At 34.8% G+C, this 24,695-nt stretch overlaps 1 protein-coding gene and 1 long non-coding RNA gene across 2 annotated transcripts in view; both read left to right on the forward strand.

Annotated features, from left to right (window-relative positions):
* The window catches only part of GPR26 (G protein-coupled receptor 26), a 45,953-nt gene extending 37,186 nt beyond the window's left edge, over positions 1-8,767 (forward strand). The window contains exon 3 of the mRNA XM_051981606.1: positions 1,899-8,767. Coding sequence (XP_051837566.1) covers positions 1,899-2,130 — 232 coding nt within the window. The 3' untranslated portion in view covers positions 2,131-8,767. The remainder of the gene's footprint in view (positions 1-1,898) is intronic.
* The window catches only part of LOC127551671 (uncharacterized), a 685,686-nt gene that overhangs the window by 627,936 nt on the left and 33,055 nt on the right, over positions 1-24,695 (forward strand). The window lies entirely within an intron of this gene.

The following is a 24,695-nucleotide window of genomic DNA, read 5'->3' on the forward strand; positions in this document are numbered from 1 at the left end:
AACACTTAGTACAATAAAATGGAGGTGATAAATGTTTAATAGTAGTCTAGGTAAGAGAATCTGTCCTAGGAAATATATGAAGGGTATTGTATGTAGAACTTACTCCTAGTTCTCTTTAAAGACATCAGTAAGTGGAAGTCCCAAATAATCTTTTCCTCTCACATCCTGGATGCTTAGTCTTTCTCTCTTGTCTTCCTCACTCCCTGTACCCTAAAGTTGCACTTGTTTGAGCTTAAACAGAATTGGCACCTTGGTATCTATTGACTCCTGCTTAGGGCACATTTTATGCTCTGCAAGGCATTCTGATATGTATTTTCTCATTTGATCTTCACAACAATACCCTTAACTATATATAACAAATAGGGGGACAGAGAGAGAGCCTTTCAGCATACATGTGCTGTCTTAGAATCACAAACAGTAGAACTAGAAGAGATCTTGAAGGACATGTAGTTAATAAATCAACCAATAACATTTATTAAGCACTCATTGTGTATTGGGCATTGTGTTAAGAATGGTGGATACTAATTCTTCCACTCAAGGAGCTTACAATTTAAAGTGGGGATAACATGCAAACAGATATTTACAAAGCAAGTTATGAACAGAATAAATAGGAAACAATTCATAGAAGAAAGATTTCAGAATTAAGATTAAAGGCTTTCAGGAAAGGAAGGATTTCAGGTGGGAATTAAGGGAAATTTGGGAGGTCAGTAGGCACATAGGAGGAGAGAGGGCATTCTCGACATGGGGGAAGCCAGAGAAAAAGTCCGGGATTGAGAGGCAAAGTATCTTTGTCTGCGGGGTAGCCAGGAGGCCAGTCTCACTGGATTAAAGAGTACCTGTGGGGGAATAAGGTGTAAGAAGATTGGAAAGACAGGAGATCACTACGTTATGAAAGACTTTGAATGCTATCCCCATTGTATTTGATCTCAGAGGTAGCAGGAGCTTTGGAATTATTGAGTAGAAAGAGATGAAAGAAGGAAGGGAGGGAGGGAACAAGGAAAGGAGGAAGGAAAGAAGGAAAGAAAGAAGGAACAAAGGAAGGAAAAAAGAAAGAGAGGGAAGGAGGGAGGGAAGAAGGAAGGAAGGAAAGCCAGAGCATCAGAGAGGAGTAGCAACTTGCCTAAATCTGTATTGCTTGTTCATAGTAAAATCAGGACCAGAGTCTAGATTAAGTCCTCCAACATCCAACTTTTTTTTAAACAGATGAATCTGCAGTTGAGAGCAATCACACTGTTGCTGTTGCCCTAATGGCTGGCCGGCCAATTATGGGAAGAGAAGCTAGAATCTGTACCTATAGATTCACAATGGAGACACTCTCTTCCATGTTGTTCCCTTGGGAAAATTCTCTCCCCAATGTTCAAAGCCACATTCAAAGCAAAGAACTAGAAATAAATTTGATTCCCATAACTGAGAGGAAAACAAATTGCTGTTTGAATGTGATAAAACTTTAAAAATTGTGCAATAACAAAAGACAGATGGGAGAGATTAAAAGAAGCATATTAAGATCTATAAGAACTGATATGCATCCAGAATAATGCTGTATACATTAACTGTAGTCACACAAATTAAAAATATTTCTAAAAGGCAGCCTAGTTCTAAGTAATTCACAAATTAATAATGATCTTAAAAACAGAAGATACTCACCTCCCTTTCCATAACAGTTAACTAATTGGGCAGAATACTGGTTACTGTACACACTATGAGACTAGGTCACTCACTCTAGGTGTTGGATGGTTTGCCTTGATTGCCTTTCTTTGTAACAAGGGAAGATTCAATCTTGAGAGTTTAAGGAAAGGGAAAGGAAAGGAGGAATTTAGAGAAATAACTGTGATGTAAAAGCAAAGCAAAACATAAATAATATTTATTTTTAAAATAACTATTCCCTTCATTTTTTTCAGGCTGGTAGAATTATCCTACATTGGCCCCATCAGTTATCACTGGGGAGTCTTCTCCAAGTGTTTGGCTTACAGCAAAGCAGCATCAGATCCCTTCGTGTACTCTTTATTAAGGCACCAGTACAAGAAGAGCTGGAAGGACATACTGAACAGGATACTCAAAAGAGGTTCCATCAATTCATCAGGCCTCACAGGGGACTCACATAGTCAAAACATTTTGCAAATCACAGAATGAAGGAAGATGCTCCAGTCATCGGAGTAGAAAGTGGAAGCATGGATGGGGGCCAGAAAGGAAGACCTCCTAGATACTGAACAAAAACCCATCATCAGCTCACCACCATGCAAAGTACCATATACATCAACCTGTGGCTTGTCTGCTTTCCTGAGTAGACTGTTGTCTCAGTGCTGCTTGTGAAAGTCATGGCAAAGAGTGACACTGGAAAGGCTTTCTGTCCTTCCTGAGGGCTTGATTGAGCTTCCAGACCCCCCGAAGGCAGCAGAGCAGTTGGATCAAAATGTAAAGTCCTTCCAGATGGCCCCAGAGTACAGGCGCTGAAAGAAGGTGGTCATTTATCTTATGACTGGACTTTATCTCCTTAGTTCATTCACTAGCCAGTGGGGATTGTGCTCAGTGTTGTACTCTTAACAAATAAGAATCATAATTCATTCTCAACAGGACAGATCAGACATGCAGAAAGAAAGATTATTGGAGTAAGAGCATCATACAGGTCTACAGTCATCCCTATTTATTTGTATCTTTTAGGATCAACATGAATAATGCTTGATACACTTAGGTTCCATCTTCACTCGTGCAAACTAGTTTGGGAAAAAAAATTTGAATTATATCATATAATTAGTTGTGTTTTCTAAATAAGCAGCTGTCAAACTAAGTTTGATTTCATTCCCAACCCCCTCATTCCCTATGTGTACACAACCATTCAGATCTGATTTGTTTAGGTAGACAGCACTTTAGGGTAGCAATAACTCAAGTTGATAGTTGACACCTTAATTTAGTTCCATTTGAATGGATTGATTCTAAATCTGTTTTCTTACTTCCTTGCATTAGCCAACTAATTTGAGTTGAATCAAATTGAGGAACCATTACTTATACTTCCTTCGTTTACAATGGTCCTGAATTTTCAAGAAATATTTCAACTTCATTCTTCTCAGTGACACATCTCATTTGGTACTTTAAAAGAGACAGAACTGGTTTTGCTTTTTTCATCTTAACTCTAAACAATTGTTTCCAACTTTGAAAACAAGGATTATAAGACATATTGAGCTGTTTGCCAGTTACTTTTTGCTAAAGGTTATCCAGAATTAAACAGAAGCCAAGAATAAGGCAATGACTGATACTATTCAGGGACGTGAACTTTCTATTCCCAGTTTTTTAGTGTCCAGTAGTCTTATCTTCACATCAAAAGCAGCGATCAGTGAGTTGGTGAATTTGATTAGAGTAAGCCAAATTCATCACAAATATTTTTCAGTCACATTTAAGAGAGATGTCTGAAATAGTTGTTATCTATGATTTTTTGTACTTGGGCTTTGAGAATAGTATCAAAATATTAGAACCTAAGTAGAAATGAATTCACTTATATTTCATGTGCCATGGAATAAGATATGAAACTTGTAATGTCACCTCTATTGGTGACATTTTTTCCATAATTTAATGGATTTCTTTTGCTATGAATTGGGCATATGTTTGTATGATATAACTAAAAACAGAAGAAAAAAAATGTTGACCTAAATGCCTGATAAATTTAAAAAAAAAATTAAACCCTCTCATGTTAACATAGCACTTAATGGTTTCCAAAGTGTTTCCCTCATAATAATTTTGTTCAGTATTTATATCCCCATTTTAAAAATGACAGAGTCTCACAGAAGTTACGTGACTTGTGCATGATTCAATAGATTTATTAAAGTAAATGTCAGAACTGGGATTAAAATCCAGGTCTTTTGATTCCAAGTCTAAGACTCTTTCTACTATGTTGTGTTGGATTGGGTGCTCATGTAAACATAGTCTTTAAAGCCTAAAGAAGGATAATGGTGATTATGATTAAATAGAGATGAGCATATATATACATATATGCATACATATATATATATATATATACACTCATGTTTATTGCTTATATTTTTGTACATGAATATATACAAACATGTATATAATATGTATGCATATATATATATGGGACAAAGGGAGAAAGACTAAGACACAGAGAGAAACAGATTGTATGATAGAGAGCAGGGGCTTGGTTTGAGGAAGGTTAAAATATCTTCTCTGACCCACATTGGTTTTGTAATCCTTCTTAAGCCAGTTATATTCTCAATTTTCCTGGAAACTCTGTAAGTAGAGTTCTGATCTCCATTGGTAGAGAGTGCTTCCCCATTGGCGGATCCTTATACAAATTAATCAGAAGTCTTGTCCAAAGTACATATATATTCTCAGTTGAAATAATCCCAATTAGATTATCTACCTCATTTTAGAAAGTCAATTGATTAAATTCAACACTGTCTCTCAGGTAGGACAAGAAGAAATGACATATTCAGTATTACCATCCAAACTTTGCTGGCTGAATTGTACCATAATATGAAACGTTCAATTCTTAGTAGTTAGACACTGAGAGGTGATGAATTGAGATGAAAAGATTTAAAATAAGAAAAGGATAAACAATCACATTCGGAAACCTTTATCTCATCCGCTGTAGTTAATCTCATTTGTTCAGACTTTATTCAAGGCCATGTGATTTATTAGCTATGCTGCAAATTTAATAGTTTATAGGATTTTCCTTGATATCAATGAGGTCTGAGTACACTAAAACTCAACTCATTACTTCCCACATTGGATAAGTTAATGTTGCATTTTACTCTTATTTTCAAAATGCCCAGCTGACTTCTCAAAGGCTTCTTACTGAGAATTTTGTCAGTCTTTTACAGTCTGAAATGGAGTGGAACAAAAAAAGATCATTTGAGTCATCTCATACAATAGTTTATTCTCTCCAGGTTCATTTGAACTGAGCATCACCATAAGCAATAAAGTTCTCTCCTTTTTTTCCATAACAATTTGTTTTTCTCTAATTGTACCTTTCCTTCAGAAGGAAGATGGGAAGTATATTGCTAATTCAATTTCCTCTGTCAACTCATTTTAAAAAATTCTGCATAGATTTTTGCATGTTTCTTGGAAATATTAGAGAAGTGAATGAATTGAAACCTTTCCTCTCTTTTATTGTAAGCAACTTATGTATGGGATAAAAATCAATACTTGTGATTGTGATTGTGACATTTTTACTATATATTACTAGATATCCCTTGGATAAATTCCAGTGGGTACAGTAGGGAAATAATGTTTTTCAATGTACTCTCAGGCCCTACCCCTAACTTTTAAGAGGTGCCAAATATTATCTCCAAAAATAGAGGCAGCATGCCTTAGGTAGCATTTTAAGAAAATAGATATTAGAAGAGTTTCATTTCTCCCTAGAGTTCCTGAATGCTCATAATCCAGCCTTGTCTAAAAATCTATTATGGTAATTGTCTTTTGGTGGGTTGAAATGGAACACTCCATTAAAATACTAAAAATGCACTTTTAGAGAGACTATTCAGATTAATAGTAGAATGTGTTCATCCTAAAAGATCAAAAATGATTTTCCAGGAAATAAAGTCCTTTATCTTGAATTTCCTAAGTCATGCTAGTTAAGGGTTTGATAGGTGAGTTGGATATAAGTGATACAGAATGCAATTATATTATATAACTAAATGAAATAAGATTTTCAATAAACCATATTTAGTCTATCTGCATCTATCCTAGAACTAAAATCTGTCTGGAAGTTTAGCCTTAAAGACAGGATTGAAAATTGACACAATCAATCATTTGCTGGACTATATTACTGAGTCCTGACCATTGAATTGTTTATCTCAGCTTTTAGACACCTTTGTTTAGCTACTTAGCCCCAGAAGAGTATGGCCCAGGGATCAGAATAAAATATAGTTTATGGATATGATTTCTGTGATCAAATCTGGTCTCAGACAATACTTCCTAGCTGTGCGACCCTGGGCAAGACACTTAATCCCAATTGCCTCAGAAAAAAAGAAAAAGAAAAAAAAACTTCTCTAGAGTGAATCCATCATATGTTCCAGAGAAGCGCCATTACCCATCCCCATAGGTTCCAATTTTTGGTTCTCTAGGACACCTATTGTAATGTGAGAGCAATTGTTGCAATGCACTCAAAAACATAAAGAATAAATGAAGTATATAGTCTCTAAGGGGCAAGATTAGAGAAACAAAAATGATACTCTGTGTAACTGCTAGGAAAATGAAATGTCAAATTTCCCAAGATTAGAATATTAGAAAAATCCAAGTTTTTCTCTTTTTCTCTCTTTCTCTCCACATATGTTATATGCATATTGAAAAGGAAGAGGCATGGATGGGCCACAATCATAGAAAGAGAAAAAAATTGAGAAGTGTTTGGTCAGTAGTACATAGACTGCCAACATATTTGCTTGTAAAAATTGACAGCTATATTTTTTTTCTGCAAGGGAAAATGAACCTTATCTTCATTGCACATTGAATTTACACAAAGGGTTATAATAAAGACACCTAGATATCCTTCCTAGAACAAATGAAAATTCCAAATGTTTTCTTTTATTTTCTTTTCAAAAATTGGTGTCAGCCATCCCACTTAAGTAAAAATATAAGCCCTTTCCAGTTTTTAATCATTAGCTAATTAATCATGCTCTCATTATAGTTTCATGTAAATATGTATTTAAGATTTGAAGCTTGAGTATTATGGGTCTAACCTTATTGATCACATATTAGTTAGTTGTATCACATATTCCTATTTAGAGGCCCTTTTAATAATGTTTATTATATTGATTCACTAGAGTATATTTGCACCTTCAAAATATATGTAGAATTGCTGATCCATGGCCTTTCTGTGTACTACTCTATTGTGCATGCTCAGTAATTGTGTGTGGTCAATAAATTATTTCTGTTTCCTGGTTGAAGATAAATTGATTGTACATGGTTTCAAAGTCCAGTCCATAAGATTTTGACTAAGAATATACACAATTATATAAACATACAACCCTTTTCAAATTGAGAGAGTCTTTCATAGAACCACCACATAAACAAATTTGGGGGTAGAACTGGAAGTCATGATGATAATTAACATAACCTTAGGTGATTGATCTGGATTGGTCATCATTTTCATGGTTAGATTGGAGAGGCTATTTGGTGATCTACTAATTAACTTGTGCCCAACCAACTTAAAGTGGTATAGAGTGTGATACTAAATGGACCCCATCTCAGAGTGCTTCACATCCTGATTATTTAGCATTGGATCTATATTTAAATTATTAAATTCAATTTAACCCCCATATTTAAAATCTGAATTTTTTTTTCCCACATAGGTCTCTCTAAACCTTAAAAATCCTGTTTGGCAACCACTGTGTAAAGACAACCTTATAGATAGTGTAGCAAATAACATTACTGGAGTCTAGTGTCTTGCCAAAACATTTCCCAGGTGAGAGTTTATAAATTTCAGTATCACAGATTGCCTTGGAAGATTGGGAATAAAAATATATGAGGTGCCTTGCTTTATTTATTTCTAAATGGGACTTTTCCTCCTTCCAAATATCAGAATAAGATATTGTTTGTATTTTGTTAGGAACTTTGAAGAGAAGAAATTCAAACTCCTATTTTTTCCTAGTAGGATCTTCTTTATTCTGACACAATTACTGCTACAATAATTTAAATTTCTTGGGTTTTTTTTTAATAGAGAAATGGTAAATGTTTTAATTGCTAAATGTCTCACTCAATCCTTGAAGGTAAAGTTTGGAAGCTTATTTTTTCCCCATATAAGTAGAGATTTCTATTTCTTCCAATGATATATGAAATATCTCATTGGTTGAATATTAGCCTTAGCCTTCTTATGCTTGCAAGCAAGCTTCCAAAATAGCACACCCAACTTCTTTCCATTCTTCGAACCTTAGCAGGGTTTGGGAAATTTCTTTTCTTTTCTTTTTTTTTTTTTTTTTTTAATAATGGAACATTGTTTGCATTGAGCCTGGAGAAATGGCTATAGTGAATATGTTATTACAAAGGAGCACTCTTAAAAGATGGTAGAGGTAGATTTGTTAATTTATTGTTGCACATGTAAATCTACCCTACATGCAAAGATTTTTTTTTTCATAGATGATTTGGTGACTTAAACTATGAAATAAAAGTTATATCATTTGACTCACGGGGCAAAATCATCTTGAATTCTTTATATGGAAAACCTGATATTGTCTGGTTTATGGGAATATAGAAAACCATCTTAAAGTACCAACTCCTTCTGTTATAACAAATTGTGTACAAACAATCATAAAAACCTGGAAAATTGGCAAAAACAAGTGAAAGTCTGATTCCAATCCAACTTGGATATAACAATGTTTGCTAATGGTTTTAATTTTATTTTTTTTCCTAATTCATGCTTTTTTGTCTAAAATAGAGATCTAATGAAGACAAAAATGACTTTCAAAATCCTTCTTTCATTGAATTAAATAGATCTGATATAAATTTTTCTCAGTTGAAATCACATTGAGATTTTTGAATCCAAGGACTATCTATGCTGCCTGCTCTGTTTACAAAAGCTTGTGTTTTGTGATGACAAATGTTGTAATATATTTTTATCAATGCTGAATATAGGAAAATATACATATATATTGTGATTTTTGTCGAACAAAGCTTTCTGTTATCAAAATGTGATACCACTATGTAAGTACCTTGTGTAAACATTTTTAGATAAAAATTTGCATTCAAATATGTCAGTTTGTTGTGACTTCTTACTCCTCAAAGGTTGAGGTTTAACATAGAATTAAAGTGGTGAACAATTTGTGCTTAGTAGCTTCCAATCATTTTCTGAAAAACCTTCACTATTTTGTCCCATCTCAAATTCCAAGTATACAGAGACCACAAGCTACCCTGGTATTTGCCCTGAAATCAAGGCAGATCCTTGCAAATCTGCCCAACACATTAATGTCTTGTTCTCCCTCATAGAACTTTTTTCCTGAATTTTTCATTTTTTGAGCACCTTGCTAAAGGACTAGTTAGCTCATCTGATTCAAGGATTTGGTAATAATAATGACAGCTAGTATTTATCTAGTGCTTTAAGGCTTTACAAATATCTTATTCATTTCTCACAATAACTCTGAGAGGCAGTTATTTTCATTTTACAGATGAGGAAACTGAGGCTTTGAAAAATTAAATGAATTGCTAAAGGTCACCAAGCTAGTAAGTATCTGAAGTTGGATTTGAAACCAGTTCTTCTCAACACCATGTCCAGAGCTCTATCCACCAGGCCACCTAGATACCATTTTATGATAATGGAATGTCTCTTGCTCTCTGTACCACATCAAATCCAAACTCCTTACCCTGTCCTTCAAGGCCCTATGAATCTGCTTTCACTCTTATGGCATAGTACCTTTCCCCTTTGCTTCCTCTTTGCTCCAATTAAACTGAATTAATTGTCCTTCTCTAAGCTCCTCATTAATTTTATACTTGCTCTTTATAGGAGATGCTGTCTCTTTCCTCTTATATCTTTCAAGGCTAAGGTCAAATGCCACCTGCCTTCCAAGAAGCACCTCAACCCTGATTTGCTTTTATTTGATCTTACAGATTTTTACTTTAACGTATGTATTTATTTTTAATTAATCACCAAGTTTTAAAAAATATCTTCTACGTGAGATATGCTACACTAATTTCTGGGGAAACAAAACAAAAGTAATCTAGTGCCTTCTTTTAAGAAATTTTACACCCTACCTGGGGAAATAAATTCAAATATAAACTATATACAAGATATACACAGATATAATAGGTTATAGGGATGAGGGGAAGAATTAGACATGGGAGTATTCTGGAAAAGTCTTACATATAAGGCAGCATTTGAATGGAATCTTGAAGGAAAAGAGAGTTTCTAAAAGGGGTCCTTAATAAGAGAATGCATTTCAGGCCTGCGTGAAGCCAAATGCAAGGAGGTGGTGAATGAGAACCAGAAAGTTACATCAAACAGGACCCAGATAATCTGAGGCCGGATATTTGAAGAACTTTGCCAAATAGAGAAACTAGTATTTAATCCTAGAGGATCTAAGATCACATGTAACTGTAAATTTTTCCTACTGGATTATCAGCCTGTGATGGTTAGGGACATTGTCTTACTCATTTTTGTATCGCAGTTGCTTAATAAGATGATTATGATTCAGTATCCCCCCCATGTCCATTTTCAGGCCCCAAATGAGTATTACTTACAACTACATGAACCTGAGTTCTAGATGTCAGGAATCAGGGTGACCTGAGCTGAAATCCAACCTCAGATACTAATTATCTGTGTGATCTTGGACTAATTGCTGCAGTTTCCTCCTCAGTAAAATGGAGATCATAACAGCACCTACCATAGCTGTTGTGAAGATCAAATGAGAGAATATTCTTCCTCTCCCCTGCTTCCATCCTCCCCAAGGATTGAACATGATCATTTCAGGTGCTTATGGAGGTACATGCAGGAAACATTTGGGGGCCGAGAAATCTTTGGGAACCTTTAAAATTACCTGTATCCTTCACACACCATGCCTGTGATGACCCACTCCCAAGGCTGGCTTTATTTCACAGTGAATTAGCACAGAAGCCTCGGCCCTGACACAGGGCTTCAGTCACAAATTCTCAGCCTAATGCAACCAGACAAGCATGGTCTTCTTTATCAGCTCATCGCCTGAAGCACGACACTTGGTTATCCCTCGTACAGGAGGCCTGACCGTGACTGACAGAATTGGACACAAACACACTCGGGCTTCCCTGGCTGCCCACTTGATGAGAGGAACAGGAATTTATTATTTTTTCTCAGGCTTACATTAGTTCTCATGTGAAATGTCACGCAAGTCCAAACCCAATATTGCTGGAGAAGTCCCTTCGCTTGACTAATCAACCCTCCCTAGGGGTTCTCTACTAAAGGTGGTAGAGAGCACCAGAAAAAAAAGGTGGGAAAGTTAACCCTGAAGAAATCTGGCTTGTCATCAGATTTTTAAAAATATTCTTTTTAAATGCTGAGGTTGATATATAATTATAATGATCAAGCTTGGTCTTCAAAGTGCAGTTTTGACTGCATGTGACTTCCTACTGTGAAAAGGTCAGGGTCTATAATAAATGTAGAAATTTTATCCATTATCAGAATTCCTAGAAGTTTAGATTAATTTTGATGAACTGATTTTTAAAAATTAAATCAATGCATTTATTAAATGCTTATTGTGTGTTTGATATTGTACTAAGTATTTTGAATGCAAATAGAAGCTTGCAAGATTGTCCCAAAGGAATTCACAATTCTAATGAAGGAAGGAGGGTGAGATAGAACCATTATCAGGCCCTTTGTGAGTGATTTACAATGTTTTCTCACTTGATCCTCTAAACAACTTTGTGTGATAGATGCTATTATGATCCCCATTTTACTATTGAAGAAAACTAAGAGAATTGGAGATTGTCACTTCCCTAAGATCACACAGTTATAGGAAGTGTTTGAGGCTGGATTTGAATACTTATGCTCTCCATTCCAGTCCCAATCCTCTCTATTTACCGTACCTCTTAGCTTCATGGGGAAAGACAACACACATAAAAGGATGGACAGAGGAGAAGCTACATAATGTGAAGATGGCCAGTAAGTATAATGGGGGTTTGGCTTTGGGTAAAATAAGGCAAAAACTCATCTTTTAGAGCTAATCATCTTAAGAATGGAGTGCAAGGTTCAAGTGTTTGTAAATATTAGGGTGTTAGGGAAGGGGTGAAGGAAAGGAAGTCACTTATAGGTCTGGTTCTGAGCCTTTGTTATAAGGTAGGGATCCCTAAGGGAAACCAAAGGACTATGTTCAGAAACAAAAGTGAAACAAAACAAAAATTAACAAGAATTAATTTTAAAAATGCATACTTTTGTGAGTTGGGATTAGACAGGTACCAAATACAACTTTTCATAAATTAAGCAGAGAGAACCCTAGGTCTTCAATTAGATGAACTAGATTCTGGTACCATGTCTATGACTAACTAGCCATTTGGCCAAAGTATTTTTATTAAAATGAAGAAACAATTTCTTTTTTAAAATGGTATTTTATTTTCTTCAACTATATGTAAAGATAGCTTTCAACATTCACTTTTATAAGATTTTGAATCCCATATTTTTCCTCTATCCTTCTCCACTCCACTCCTCAAGGCAGCAAGCAATTTGATATGTTATATGTGTACAATCATATTAAAACATATTTCCACATTAGTTATCTTGTGGAAGAATAATCAATAGAACAGAGAAAAGCCACAAGACAGAAAAAGGCAAAGTGAGAATGGTATGCTTTAATCTGTATTCAGATTCTCATCATTCTTTCTCTGAATGTAGATAGACATTTCCCATAATGAATTTTTTGGAATTGTCTTGTATCATTGAATTTCTGAGGAGAGCTAAATCTATCAAAGTTGATCATCATACATTGGTGAATAAAGACTTTATATATATTTATATATATATATATATATATATTTAGTCAATAGTGTTTTATTTTTCTCCAATACATATAAAGATAATTTTTTTTGTAAACTTTTCCAATTTTTTCTTCCTCTTTTGCTTACCTTCCTCCTCCCCAAGACAGCAAGCAATCTGATATAGGCTAAACATGTGTAATCTTTTTAAATATATTTCCATATTTGTTGTGTTATGCAAGAAAAATCAAACTAATAAGAAAAAAATGAAAAAGAAACCAAACAAAAAACCCAAAAATACTATGCTTCCATTCATAGTTCTCTCTCTCTGTATGTAGATGACATTTTCCATCTCAAGTCTATTGGAATTATCTTGAATCACCACATAGCTGAGAAGAGCCAAGTCCATCATAGTTGATTATCACATAATCTTGTTACTATGTATAATATTCCCCTGGTTCTGCTTCACTTCATGCAGTTTATGTATGTCTTTCCAGGCTTTTCTGAAACCAGCCTTCTCATTGTTTCTTTTCTTTTTTTTTTTTTTTTAACATTTCCCCCATTTACTTGTAAAAAACATTTTTTGTTATACATGTACATTCATTTGAAAAAAACATTTTTTTTTAATTAACCAAGTTGGAAGAGAAAAATTAGAACAAAAGGGAAAAACCAGGATAGGAAAAAACCAGAAAAAAAAAAGTAAACACAGCATGTATGCATTTACTTTGTCTCCATACTTCTTTCTCTAAATGTGGATGGCATTTTCATCCAAAATTTATTGGATTGTCTGGGATCATTGAACTACTGAGAAGAACCAAGTCTGTCATAGTTGATCACACCACAAAGTTGCTGTGTATAGTGTTTTCCTGGTTCTGCTTATATCATTCACCATCAGTTCATGTAAATCTTTTCATGACTTTCTAAAATCAGACTGTTCATCATTTTTATAGGACAACAATATTCCATAACTTGCTTATAGCATAATTTATTCAGCTGTTTCCCAGTTGATGGTCATCCACTCAATTTCCAATTCCTTGTCACTAAAAAAAGAGCTGCTGCAGATATTTTTGCACATGTGGGTCCTTTCCCCTTTTATGATCTTGTTGGGATACAGACTCAATATTGACAATGCTGGATCAAAGGGAATGCATGGTTTTATAACCCTTTGGGCATAGTGAACAAGCATTTTCCAAGTAACTCCTAGGTAACGGGCATAGCACTGGAAATACAAAGGTGAAAAGGTGAGCAATTATTGATTTGAAGCAAGGGGGCAGGGAAGGAAGCATTTATTAAGCATCAGCTGTTCTGAGCATTGTTTTAAGTACTTTACAAATATTATTACTTTTGATTTTTACATTAGCCCATAGAGGTAGGTACTACTATTATTCTCATTTTACAGTTGAGGAAATTGAGGCAGAGTAAATAACTTGTTTAGATGACATAATTAATAAATGTCTGAGGCTGGATCTGAATTCAGGTCTTCCTGACTCCAGGCTCAGTGCTCTATAAAAATCAGGGAAACAAAGACTGCAAAACATTTTGGTTTTTTTTTTTTCTTTTGTCTTAAAACACATAAAAAATACTGTAAGTATATGAGATACTGGTAGGCAGAATTTGAGACTGGGGAAAAGTCGCTGTTTCTCCAGTTCTTTTGTGGTTGTGGTTCAGTTGTTTTCAGTTGTGTCCAACTCTTCATAATCCCAGTTGGGGGTTTCTGGGCAGAGTTACTGGAGAGATTGGTCATTTCCTTTTCCATCTTCTTCAGTTTTCCCTCATTCTATAAGAGGAAGACTCAACTTTCACCACGATGATCTAAAAAGAAGGTAGCTGTTGTCTTGCATTGCAGAGTTCTGGGACATAGGGAAGGAACATCTGCCAACTTCTCTGCAAGAGGCAGTGGGACACACTAGGAAGAACTCTGAAGTTAGGGTTTGGAGAATGGATTTTGAGTTCCAGATCTCATTCTTCACATGCCCTCATAAATTCAGTTATTCATCTACAAAACAGGAGGATTAATGCTAACTACCTCCCTAGTGGTGAGTAAAGCATTGTATAAACCTTGCAGTACAATATTATACAATGCAATTTGGAGTATCAGATCATGCTTCTTCCAGTATAACCATCCACCAGGACATCAGGAAATACTATAACCCCTTCCTAATATCTTATCTGTCCTTCCTTCTTTTACTGTTTATGGAATAATAATTAAAGCAATATATCTGTTGCTAATGGAATGATCATGACAGTCTACTGTCCTCTGGCACAACTCCCAGTCTCTGTGCCTATTGAGACTTAAATTCTTTACCCTGGGTATCACTCCTTGATAGGTATTATACCCCTAAATAGAATGTAAGCTCCCTAAGGGCAGGAGTTATCTCAGTTTTGTATTTCTATGACAAGTTCCTGCTTAGTAAGTTCCCACATGTTTAGGAAGCATTTAATAATTTTTATTGATTGATTGAATAAATGGGTTTTTATTAAGTACCTGCCATGTATAAAACACTGAGGATGCACAGATATCATTAAAAAAAAATCATTGCCTTCAAGAAATAATACTTCCTGGTCATGCTTCAGTTTTTCAGTTTCCAGGTTCTAACCGGTACACCAAATTCCTGCCCTGGAACCTGAGCTTCTGATTGGTAGACATTAGACCCAGACCTTCCATGCTACCTTCCAAACATCTTCTAATCATGTCACCTTAACTCCACCACTCCCTAACCATTGTCTAACTTTACCTCTGAAAACTGTATTCAGATTAACTCTTCAAAGAGAAGTCTTCTTCCATCCATATTCATTATGTATGTGCATTTTCATTGTGTGTCTCTATAACTGGAATTCTCTCCTCCCTTGCCATATTCTCCTTACTTCCCTGCCCTTCTTTTTCAAGAGATCTTTCCTGGATCTGCTCTTCCTCACTCCAATACACATATAGCTGGTACCTTCCTTTTGAGAGTATCTTCCATTCATGTGTGTATATAGTTGATTTACAAAGTTGGGGAGAGGGATCGATTATTTATACCAAATTGACTAAAATTTTCCAGCTTATATGTCAAGAGAAAGTTAAGTCCAAGGAACTAAAGGATGCCTCCATTGTCCATCTTTATAAAGGTAAAGGGAATATATTGTCCTGTGACAATCACAGGGAGGTTCTCTTTCTTTTAGCATCATGTATATACATGTGCATGTATATGTATAATACACACATGCAATCTCTACTGCACACAGACATATATGAGCTTCTAAAACCTTTGCACACATACACATATGTGTCGGGATATATAGACATATAAATGCAATAGTAATATACCATATTTAAGCCAAACTGTTTGCATATTATCTCCTCTACCAGAATGCAGTCTTTTTGAAGGCAAGGCTCAAGTTTTGTCCTTGCTTTGTATTCTCAGGCTTAGATCACTGCCAAGACATAAAGCAAGCTTTTAATAAATGCTTGTTGACTGACCAAGTGGCCATCTTCCTTCCTATATGAATTGTCTACCCCATGAGAATGACTTGAAGTTAGGGATCTCTTACTTGCTTTTATTTAGTGCCCACTACACATTAAGCATTGAACACATGCTTTTTCATTCATTCATTAAAAGAGATCACAGTCTCCCAGAGCAAACAATAATATCATAGCCACTGTGGATAGGTACGATGGATAGAATGCCAGGCATGAAGTTAGAAAGTCTCCCCTTTCTGAGTTTAAATCCAGCCTCAAGACACTTCCTAGTTATATGACACTGGGTAAGTCACCACCCTATTTACCTCAGTTTCCTCTTCTGTAAAATGAGCTGGAGATGGAAATGTAAACTACTCCAGTATCTTTGCCAAAACAAAACAAAACAAAACAAAAAAAAAAAAAAAAAAAAAAAAAAACCTCAACCCTAATGGGGTCATGGAAAATCTGAACCAACTGAAAACAACTGCATAACAACTCTTTAGGTTTTACCTGTATTACTTTTTTTGATTTTCACCCTGAAATAAAGGTACTATTATTATTACCATTTTACATGTAAGGAAACTGAGGCAGACAGAGATGAAGTGATTTCCTGAGAGTGACATATGTAGTAAGTTTCTGAGATAATATTTCATTTCAGGTCTTCCAAATTCCAAGTTAGGTGCCCTTTGTACTCTGCCATCAAAGTACTTGATACAAATAGATGACTATTTCAGTTCACCTAAGTACTAGAGAGGGCACTAATAAATAAGGTATATACCTCGAATAGGAGATAGAAAGTAAGATCACTGAATTTAAAACTGAAAGAGATCTGAGAAATTTAGTCCAATATCTTTACAATCCTTACAGAAAAGGAAATTCAACAGCTACAGAGGTAGGAGGAAACAGGGCAGAGGTCCTCCTAATGCAATTCCAGGACTCATCATATTACCCTTCTCTGCCTTTCACTAATCAGAGTCAGAACTTTTGTGTCCATTATGTGTTGATTTGATGTATGAAAGATCCAGATGTCATTTTTTTTTTCCAAAAGCAGCTTGGACAGTACTAGAGTATTAATGGTTGAGCAATTTTCCAAATGAACAGGTAGACAAACCATCTGGATGATTCAGACCCAAAATTCTTTTCCCTCAGTCAGGTTTTTGGATCAAAATTTGGAATAATTGTTTCATTGCCCAAATTCCCGTTGCCTGGGCACACTAATCTCCATGCAGAGGTGGGCTTTTGTAACCTCATTACCTCATATAGTAAGATTGCCTGAAGATCTCTCTGCCAGGAATGGAAAGATGTGGCCCATCTCACAATCAGTAAAGGGTGATATCTGCCAGTCATCTGTCTTCAAGGCCTACCACAGCCAGATGGTTCTGATGTTAGATCCAGCTTGGAGGGAAAGAAAAGCAATTTGATTGTAATAACTAAGAGCTGCCATCACCTACAGTCTACGCAAAAAAAGGACCGATTTCCTCTGTCTAGAAATCGCAAATAATGAAGTAGAACCTATGGCAATATGTCTTGTTTCTGCAGAGTCTCTGGATAACAAGACAAAAAGAACAAAGACTTGAGATATTGGGGGATCCATTAGATCAAGTAATGTTCAATAAGTGCTTTTGGAGGATTTTAGACCATGATCCATTACTTATCTCTATAAATTAGAGAACATACAAAGAAGGACAACAAGAATGGTTACACTGACTTCAACTTAAGGTAAGTTCAAGTAATTAAGGATATTTAGTTTGGAGAAAAGAAGAGACAGGAGTAACGGGATAAGAGCCTTCAAATATGTGAAGGGCAATCATATGTAAGAAGGACTAAGCTAATTCTGTTTATGCTCACAAAACACAAAGAACAACGGCTAGAAATTGCAGAATTAAATTAAAATGGAAAATAAAATTATCAGAATTATTTGAAAGTGGAATGAGAAGCTTTAGGTTTTCCCTTTTTGGAAATCTTTGAGCAGAGTCTGAATGACCTTTATGTTGCTACCAGATAGCCTTAGAGGTAGCTATTCTTTGCAAAGGTATGAATCTAACAAAAGTTCCAGTTATTGAGTGTTTACCCACATTTTTCTTCTGTTTTTTCCCTGAATCAATTGGGATTAAGTGACTTGCCCAGGGTCACATAACTAGGAAATGTTAAGTGTCTGAGGTTGGACTTGAACTCAGGTCCTCCTGACTGGTGCTCTAACCATTGCAATACCTAGCTGCCTCTACTCACATTCTTCTAATGCAAGGTTTCAGGTGAGATCTATCCTAGTTTCTAATCATCATCATCAATGCCTACTCTCCAGAGTTAATTTATTCCAGAAATAAAATGTTCTGAGAAACTGATGTTTCAGAGTTAGTTGCATAAATAAACATGAATTCTTTAGGGAAATATGTATAAGACAGTACTGCCCCAGGTCTGGAACCGAATCTCCTTACCACAAGCCAGGAGTAGTCACACTCATAGATGAAAAAATAGAGCATAAAGCAGGCAAAAGGATGGAGATAAGACAGCCTGCCTTATGAGTGGTCAGCAAGAAGGAAACGGTCCAAGACAGTCTGAGATAACATACAATAAGGCATTGATATAGGCAAGGGGTCAGTGAAGCAGGCAAGGGGACCAGCAGTTACAGAAACTGCAAAGAGGAATTCTAATGGTCCCCATGTTTCAGCTGCCAGGTAGCTGGCACCTAGCCAGGAGATCACCTATTTGCTAGTTATCATGCCTCTGTGTCCTTCTTGGGTGAGAGATTTGTTACCATCAACGTTGCTCTCTCTTCCCTTCTCTCCCCTCTTTCCTCTCTCTTTCTCTCTCTTTGTCTGTCTTTTCTCTCTCTCTCTCTCTCTCTCTCTCTCTCTCTCTCTCTCTCCCTCTGTCTCTCTTTTTCTCTCTCTCTGTCTCTCTCCCTTTCTTCTCCCCCATCCCTCTCCTATATGTGTATATCCATATACACACATATATATATATCCTATACATGTGTGTATATGTGCATATATAATACACACCCATATATATTTGTGCACAGAGGTGTGCATTATATGCATGTAAACATATATCATTTGTATGCACTGATATTTATGTGTACATAGACATATGTGCAATGTACATATAGTATAATAATGGTTAAGTTGTACATTTAAGTGTGCATGTTTTACGAACGTGTGCATAAATGACATGCATGGATAGGTACACAGATGATGCATACAAATACACATATTCAACATGTATATGTATTTGTGTCTATAAACACATACATACATAAATGTGTGTATCTTTTATTTATATCTTTTTTTTCTTTAAGTCATAGTAATTTCAACTCCAGACTGAACCTTCCTTTTTGATGTAGGAAAGCAATCAAACAAAAAATGTAATTTTGAAATCTTGAATGATGATACATATAAACAATATTTTATGATAGCAGTTGCCCCTATCTGTTTTATCTTTTCCTGTCATCTTAGCCAATCTGAGAGGTGTGTAGTGGTATCTCAGAGTTGTCTTAATTTGCATTTCTCTGATCAATAATTATTTATAGCAATGTCTCATATGATTAGGAATAGTTTTAATTTCTTCATCTGAAAATTGTTCATATCATTTGACTTGGAAAATGGAAAATGGCTTGGATTTTATAAATTTTAGTCAGTTCTCTATATATTTTAGAAATGAGTCTTTTATCAGAACCCTTAAATGAAAAATGATTTCCCAATGTATTGCTTCCCTTCTGATCTTGTCTGCATTAGTTTTGTTTTTACAAAAACTTTTTAACTTAATATAATCAAAATTGTCTATCTGGTGTTCAATTATGAGTTCCAGTTCTTCTTTGGATACAAATTCCTTCCTTCTCCACAGATCTGAGAGGTAAACTATCCTATGTTCCTCTAATTTGCTTATAATATCACTCTTTATATCTAAATCATGAACCCATTTAGATCTTGGCATGTGGTGGTAGATATGGGTCAAACTCTAATTTCTTCCATATTAGTTTCCAATTTTCCCAGCAGCTTTTGTCAAATAGTGAGTTCTAATCCCAAAAGTTGTGGTCTTTGGGTTTGTCAGACATTAGATTGCTATATTTATTGCCTATTTTATCCTGTGATCCTAACCTGTTCCACTTATTGACTACTCCATTTCTTTTAGCCAGTACCAAATGGTTTTGATGACTGCTGCTTTATAATATAGTTTTAGGTCTGGCACAGCTAAGTCACCTTCATTAGCATTTTTTCATTAATTCCCCTGAAATTCTTGATCTTTTGTTCTTCCATATGAACTTTGTTACTATTTTTTATAGAACTGTAAAATAATTTTTTAGGATTTTGATTGATATGGCACTAAATAAGTAGATTAATTTAGGTATTATTTTCATTTTTATTGTATTCACTCAGCCTACCACTTGATATTTCCCCAACTAATTAGGTCTAACTTTATTTGTGTGGAAAGTGTTTTGTAGTTGTGTTTATACAGTTTTAAACTTTCCCTTGGCAGATGGATTCCCAAATATTTTATACTAATGACAGTTATTTTGAATGAAATTTGTTTTTATATCTCTTGCTGCTGGACTTTGTTGGCAATATAGAAAAATGCTGATGATTTATGTAGATTTATTTTGTATCCTGAAACTTTGCTAAAGTTGTGAATTGTTTCTAGTAATTTTTTTAGTTGATTCTTTAATGTTCTCTAAGTATATCATCATGTCATCTCCCGTAGTCATTCTTAAGGCATTAACCTTGAAAGTATCTTTGGCTATACTAAATGTTGTATAAGCATAAGTCTGCCTGCTTTGCCTAAGTTCTGCTGCCATGTGAAGTGGTAATAATGGGAATTTAGAGAAATAAAAATCATCTTCCACAAGCTTTTCTCACTTCTATATTATGAATTATTATAGTAAGCAGACTCAAGGCTCTCACAACAAAAGTATCCCAAAACTGTATGATCCAACTTTCCTCCAAAATCTAAATATAATTTTCAGCTATTAGAGCTTAAATTTCGATTCAGACTTTGGGGATGCCTTGGATTATTTAATCTTACCAGGATCAATGAAAATGAAGAACTCCAAGAAATATGATATGATTTGTATGTATTGAATCAGAAGGAGGAAACCATGAAAACAATATACACATGATTACAGAAATGTAAATGAAGGTAGAATAATTCATATCAAATACAATGACCAATGGAGACTTCAGCGGATGTCAGCATATTCTTTCTTTGTGGCAGTAGAGATGAGTTAAACTAAAAGTACAGAATGCTATATACACTGCTATATTTTAAATAGAATGGAGAAACTGTGAAGAAGGTATTTAGGAAAGAGGTAAAAACCAAAATATACCAATTGAAATATATCACAAATAAAATATAAATTTTATATAACATAAATATGTATACGTATGTGTATTTTATAACTATATGCATGTGTTTAAACAGTGAATATATATTTGAATATGTATATGAAAAAAGATGCCATGTTTGTCAAACAAATTAAAATGGGGAGAATGAACAATAACCTAAGGTGAGATAAGATTCACTTTGGTGCAGAACTCTCATGTATCAGTACATTGGTATGACATCCAGGTAAATGATTGATGCTTACCTCCTCAATCTAATGGTTACTTCTTTACTTGTAGAAAGTAGACTTTACCTACCAAGTTTCAATCAATGGATCGATCCTCCAAATTGTATTCCAGCATGATACCAAAAAAAAAAAAATGTACCACATATGGAATGAAGAGAAAGCATTGGACCTGGAATCCAAAGACTCAAAAATACAAGATGAATTCTGATATATATTCCCTTGGTAACCCTGGGCAAAAGTCACTTCATTTCTCCTACCTCAATTTCTATATCTATAAAATAAGGAAACCTACATTACACCATTCACAGGATTATTATAAGGAGAAAGCTATGTAAAGTTGCATTGCTTTATAAATGTGAACAATTCTCAAAACCTCTTAGAGTTACCATTTGGCATTATGCCCTCTGCCTTTATACAGAGTTATTTTGAGAATTTTCCATTTATATAGTGTCACTGTAGGCCCTGGAAAAACATGGTTAAAAATATTGCCTTTTATGCTAACTTACTTCTTAAAGTCCTTTCTACATAGATAAATTCACCTTTCAGGGTAGTACCAGAAAACAAACAAACAAATTATTATTTCTCTTACAAAAAAATGAATTTATCCTGCTATAAAACAAATTCTATATGACAGTAAATCTTTTCTTTTTTGTTTAATCTTTTTTTTTTTTTTACTTTTTCTGACAGAGCTCATAGACAAGTTCATTCCTTGCAACATTAATTGGCGTCTGTCAAGTGCCTGATAATATTTACTCCTTCTGCTTCTTTTAGATGACCTTGGTGCTGTTTTGCTCTTAAATGCTATATTTTGTACTTCCTCAGTCTTCTGAAAGTGAACACTAAATTAATTAAATTACAATTCCATTGGATAGTGGAGAGAAGTAATAAAAGTTAGATAGAAGACATGTGACTTCCCTTACACCAGTAAATATAATACTCAAAGGCACAGTTCACCCTAGCTGGCAAAAAGGCCTCAAAGTACAAGATTTTTTGCTGCTTATTCTTAAGCCATTTATTTCATAGTCAACTTGTTTTGGCAGAGATGCCTACAGACAACATTAGGGGAAATAAATCAAATTCAATTATCTTATAATAAATAAGTATTTCTTCATGTTTTGTTAACAGAAAAGAAGGAAGCCTCCCAAGAAAATGAGATTATAATACTATAGACAATGCTTTTCAGGAAAAAAAAGCAGTACCTTTGACATGGGAGCTGACATCATGAATAACACAGCAGAGAAAAAGAAAGATCTGAGAAATAGAAAGGGATTTGATATGTAGAAGGCAAATTCACCCATTCAATACTAATTTATAATGATACTTAAAACTATCTTCATTTCATTATATAATTCAACAAATATACTATATGAGGATGTATTCTGACAGAAGTGGATTTCTTCGACAAAGAGAAGATCTAATTCAGTTTCAGTTGATCAGTGATGAACAGAAGCAGCTACACCCAAAGAAAGAACACTTGGAAAATGAATGTAAACTGTTTGCAGTTTTGTTTTTCTTCCCGGGTTATTTTTACCTTCTGAATCCAGTTCTTCCTGTGCAACGAGAACTGTTCGGTTCTGCACACATATATTGTAGCTACGATATACTGTGACATATTTAATATGTATAGGACTGCTTGCCATCTGGAGGATGGGGTGGAGGGAGGCAGGGGAAAAGTCAGAACAGAAGTGAGTGCAAAGGATAATGTTATAAAGAAATTTTTTTCAAAAAAAAAAAATAAACAATCTTCATTTGACCTACATCTTACTAGCTAATTCAGAAAGAATTATCCTCCTTCTCTCTCTCACCTGTTCTACTATGAATTTGGAAACGACTCATTACTTTGATGTTTAAGCTTAGAAATTTAAAAAGTCCTGAAGAAGTCTCTTTAACATCTCAGTCTCAGTTTACCTACCTGTAAAATATAGATAGAAACTGTAATGACTGCGTATTTAAAATCAGCCGGAGTCAGGAATTCAGGTTAAGGGGAAAATCTTCAATATTTATTGGTGAAGAGGTGAATAAAGATTGCGATAGCAAATATAGGCAAGAAAGATTGCGATAGCAAATATAGGCAGTTGTGACAGGAAGCCAGCTAAGAGAGAGAGACACGAGCAGAGCCAACCGTGGCAATGGCAATCCCAAAAGTCTCTCCTCCCCTTCCTTTTCCACTCCCCTGCCTCCACCCACCAAAATCGTCATTTCCTATACAACACATCAGGACTTGCACAAAGAGTGGGTGGGGGCCATTCTTTCTCCAAGCTTATATATTAATAGAGTATGGTCCAATTACTATTTAGCCTCATGTGCTTGGGACCTCAGTGCATCAACTCAAGCCTCAGCCCATTACAAGAAACAGATAGTGTTTAATATTTAAATCCTTTATTTTAAACCCAACCCTATATGTATGCATGTAGGTCTATGTATGGTGTGTATATAGATATATCTGTATGGGTCTGAATGTGTATATACATACATACATATATGTGCATGTATGTGTGCATATATGAATATATATGTGCTTAACTGTAACCTACTTGGGAGAGGTAGGAGTGATGAAAGGAGAAAAATAATAAAGTAAAAAATGCTCAGCAGAGAGCAAAAGATTAACCTGCAAGGAAGCAAAGATAGATACTCATGGATATAATTTCTTCTATTATTATGCTTTCTTAAGATGGAAATTTATTGTGATATATGTTGAATCCTCCCTGATGTTCTGCTGGGCACAAAACAATGCTTTTTTTGTTTAAATTTTTTAATTAAAAAAAGAAAAAGAAAATCTCAACTCTATATCCTTTAAGTCAATATGTTTGGATTCTGTCACTGGGTCACTTTGGGAAAATTACAACCTCTCTGAAATCTAGTTTCTTCATCCCAAAATCAAAAGTAAGCTCACTGAAGGTAAGACTATATTTCCATTTTCTCTTTCTATTCCCAGTACCGAGCATATTGGGTCTTGAAAGTTCTATTAATTAAAATTAATGCAATTATGATTGCAGAATTGAACTGTATCTGTAAAATGAGGTTATTAATGCCTGTTCTACATTTTTCACAAGATTGTTGTGAGGCTTAAAGGAGATACTAGATGTTAAATATTTTGTAACTTAAAAAGAGGCAAATAAACATTACATAATAGCATCAATATGGGTTGGGAATTGGGTATTGAAAATAATTAATTGCTGATTTTTTCAGAGTTTAATAATCATAATTGTTGATTGATTGCCAGGAAGTAAGAAAAGCATAAGGAATAAGTGATAAAACATTTTAGACTAATATTTAATCAGTATGATGTAGAATAAAGACCAAATTGAATTTGTT

The sequence above is a fragment of the Antechinus flavipes genome, chromosome 2, assembly GCF_016432865.1.
Source record: "Antechinus flavipes isolate AdamAnt ecotype Samford, QLD, Australia chromosome 2, AdamAnt_v2, whole genome shotgun sequence".
NCBI lineage: Eukaryota > Metazoa > Chordata > Mammalia > Dasyuromorphia > Dasyuridae > Antechinus > Antechinus flavipes.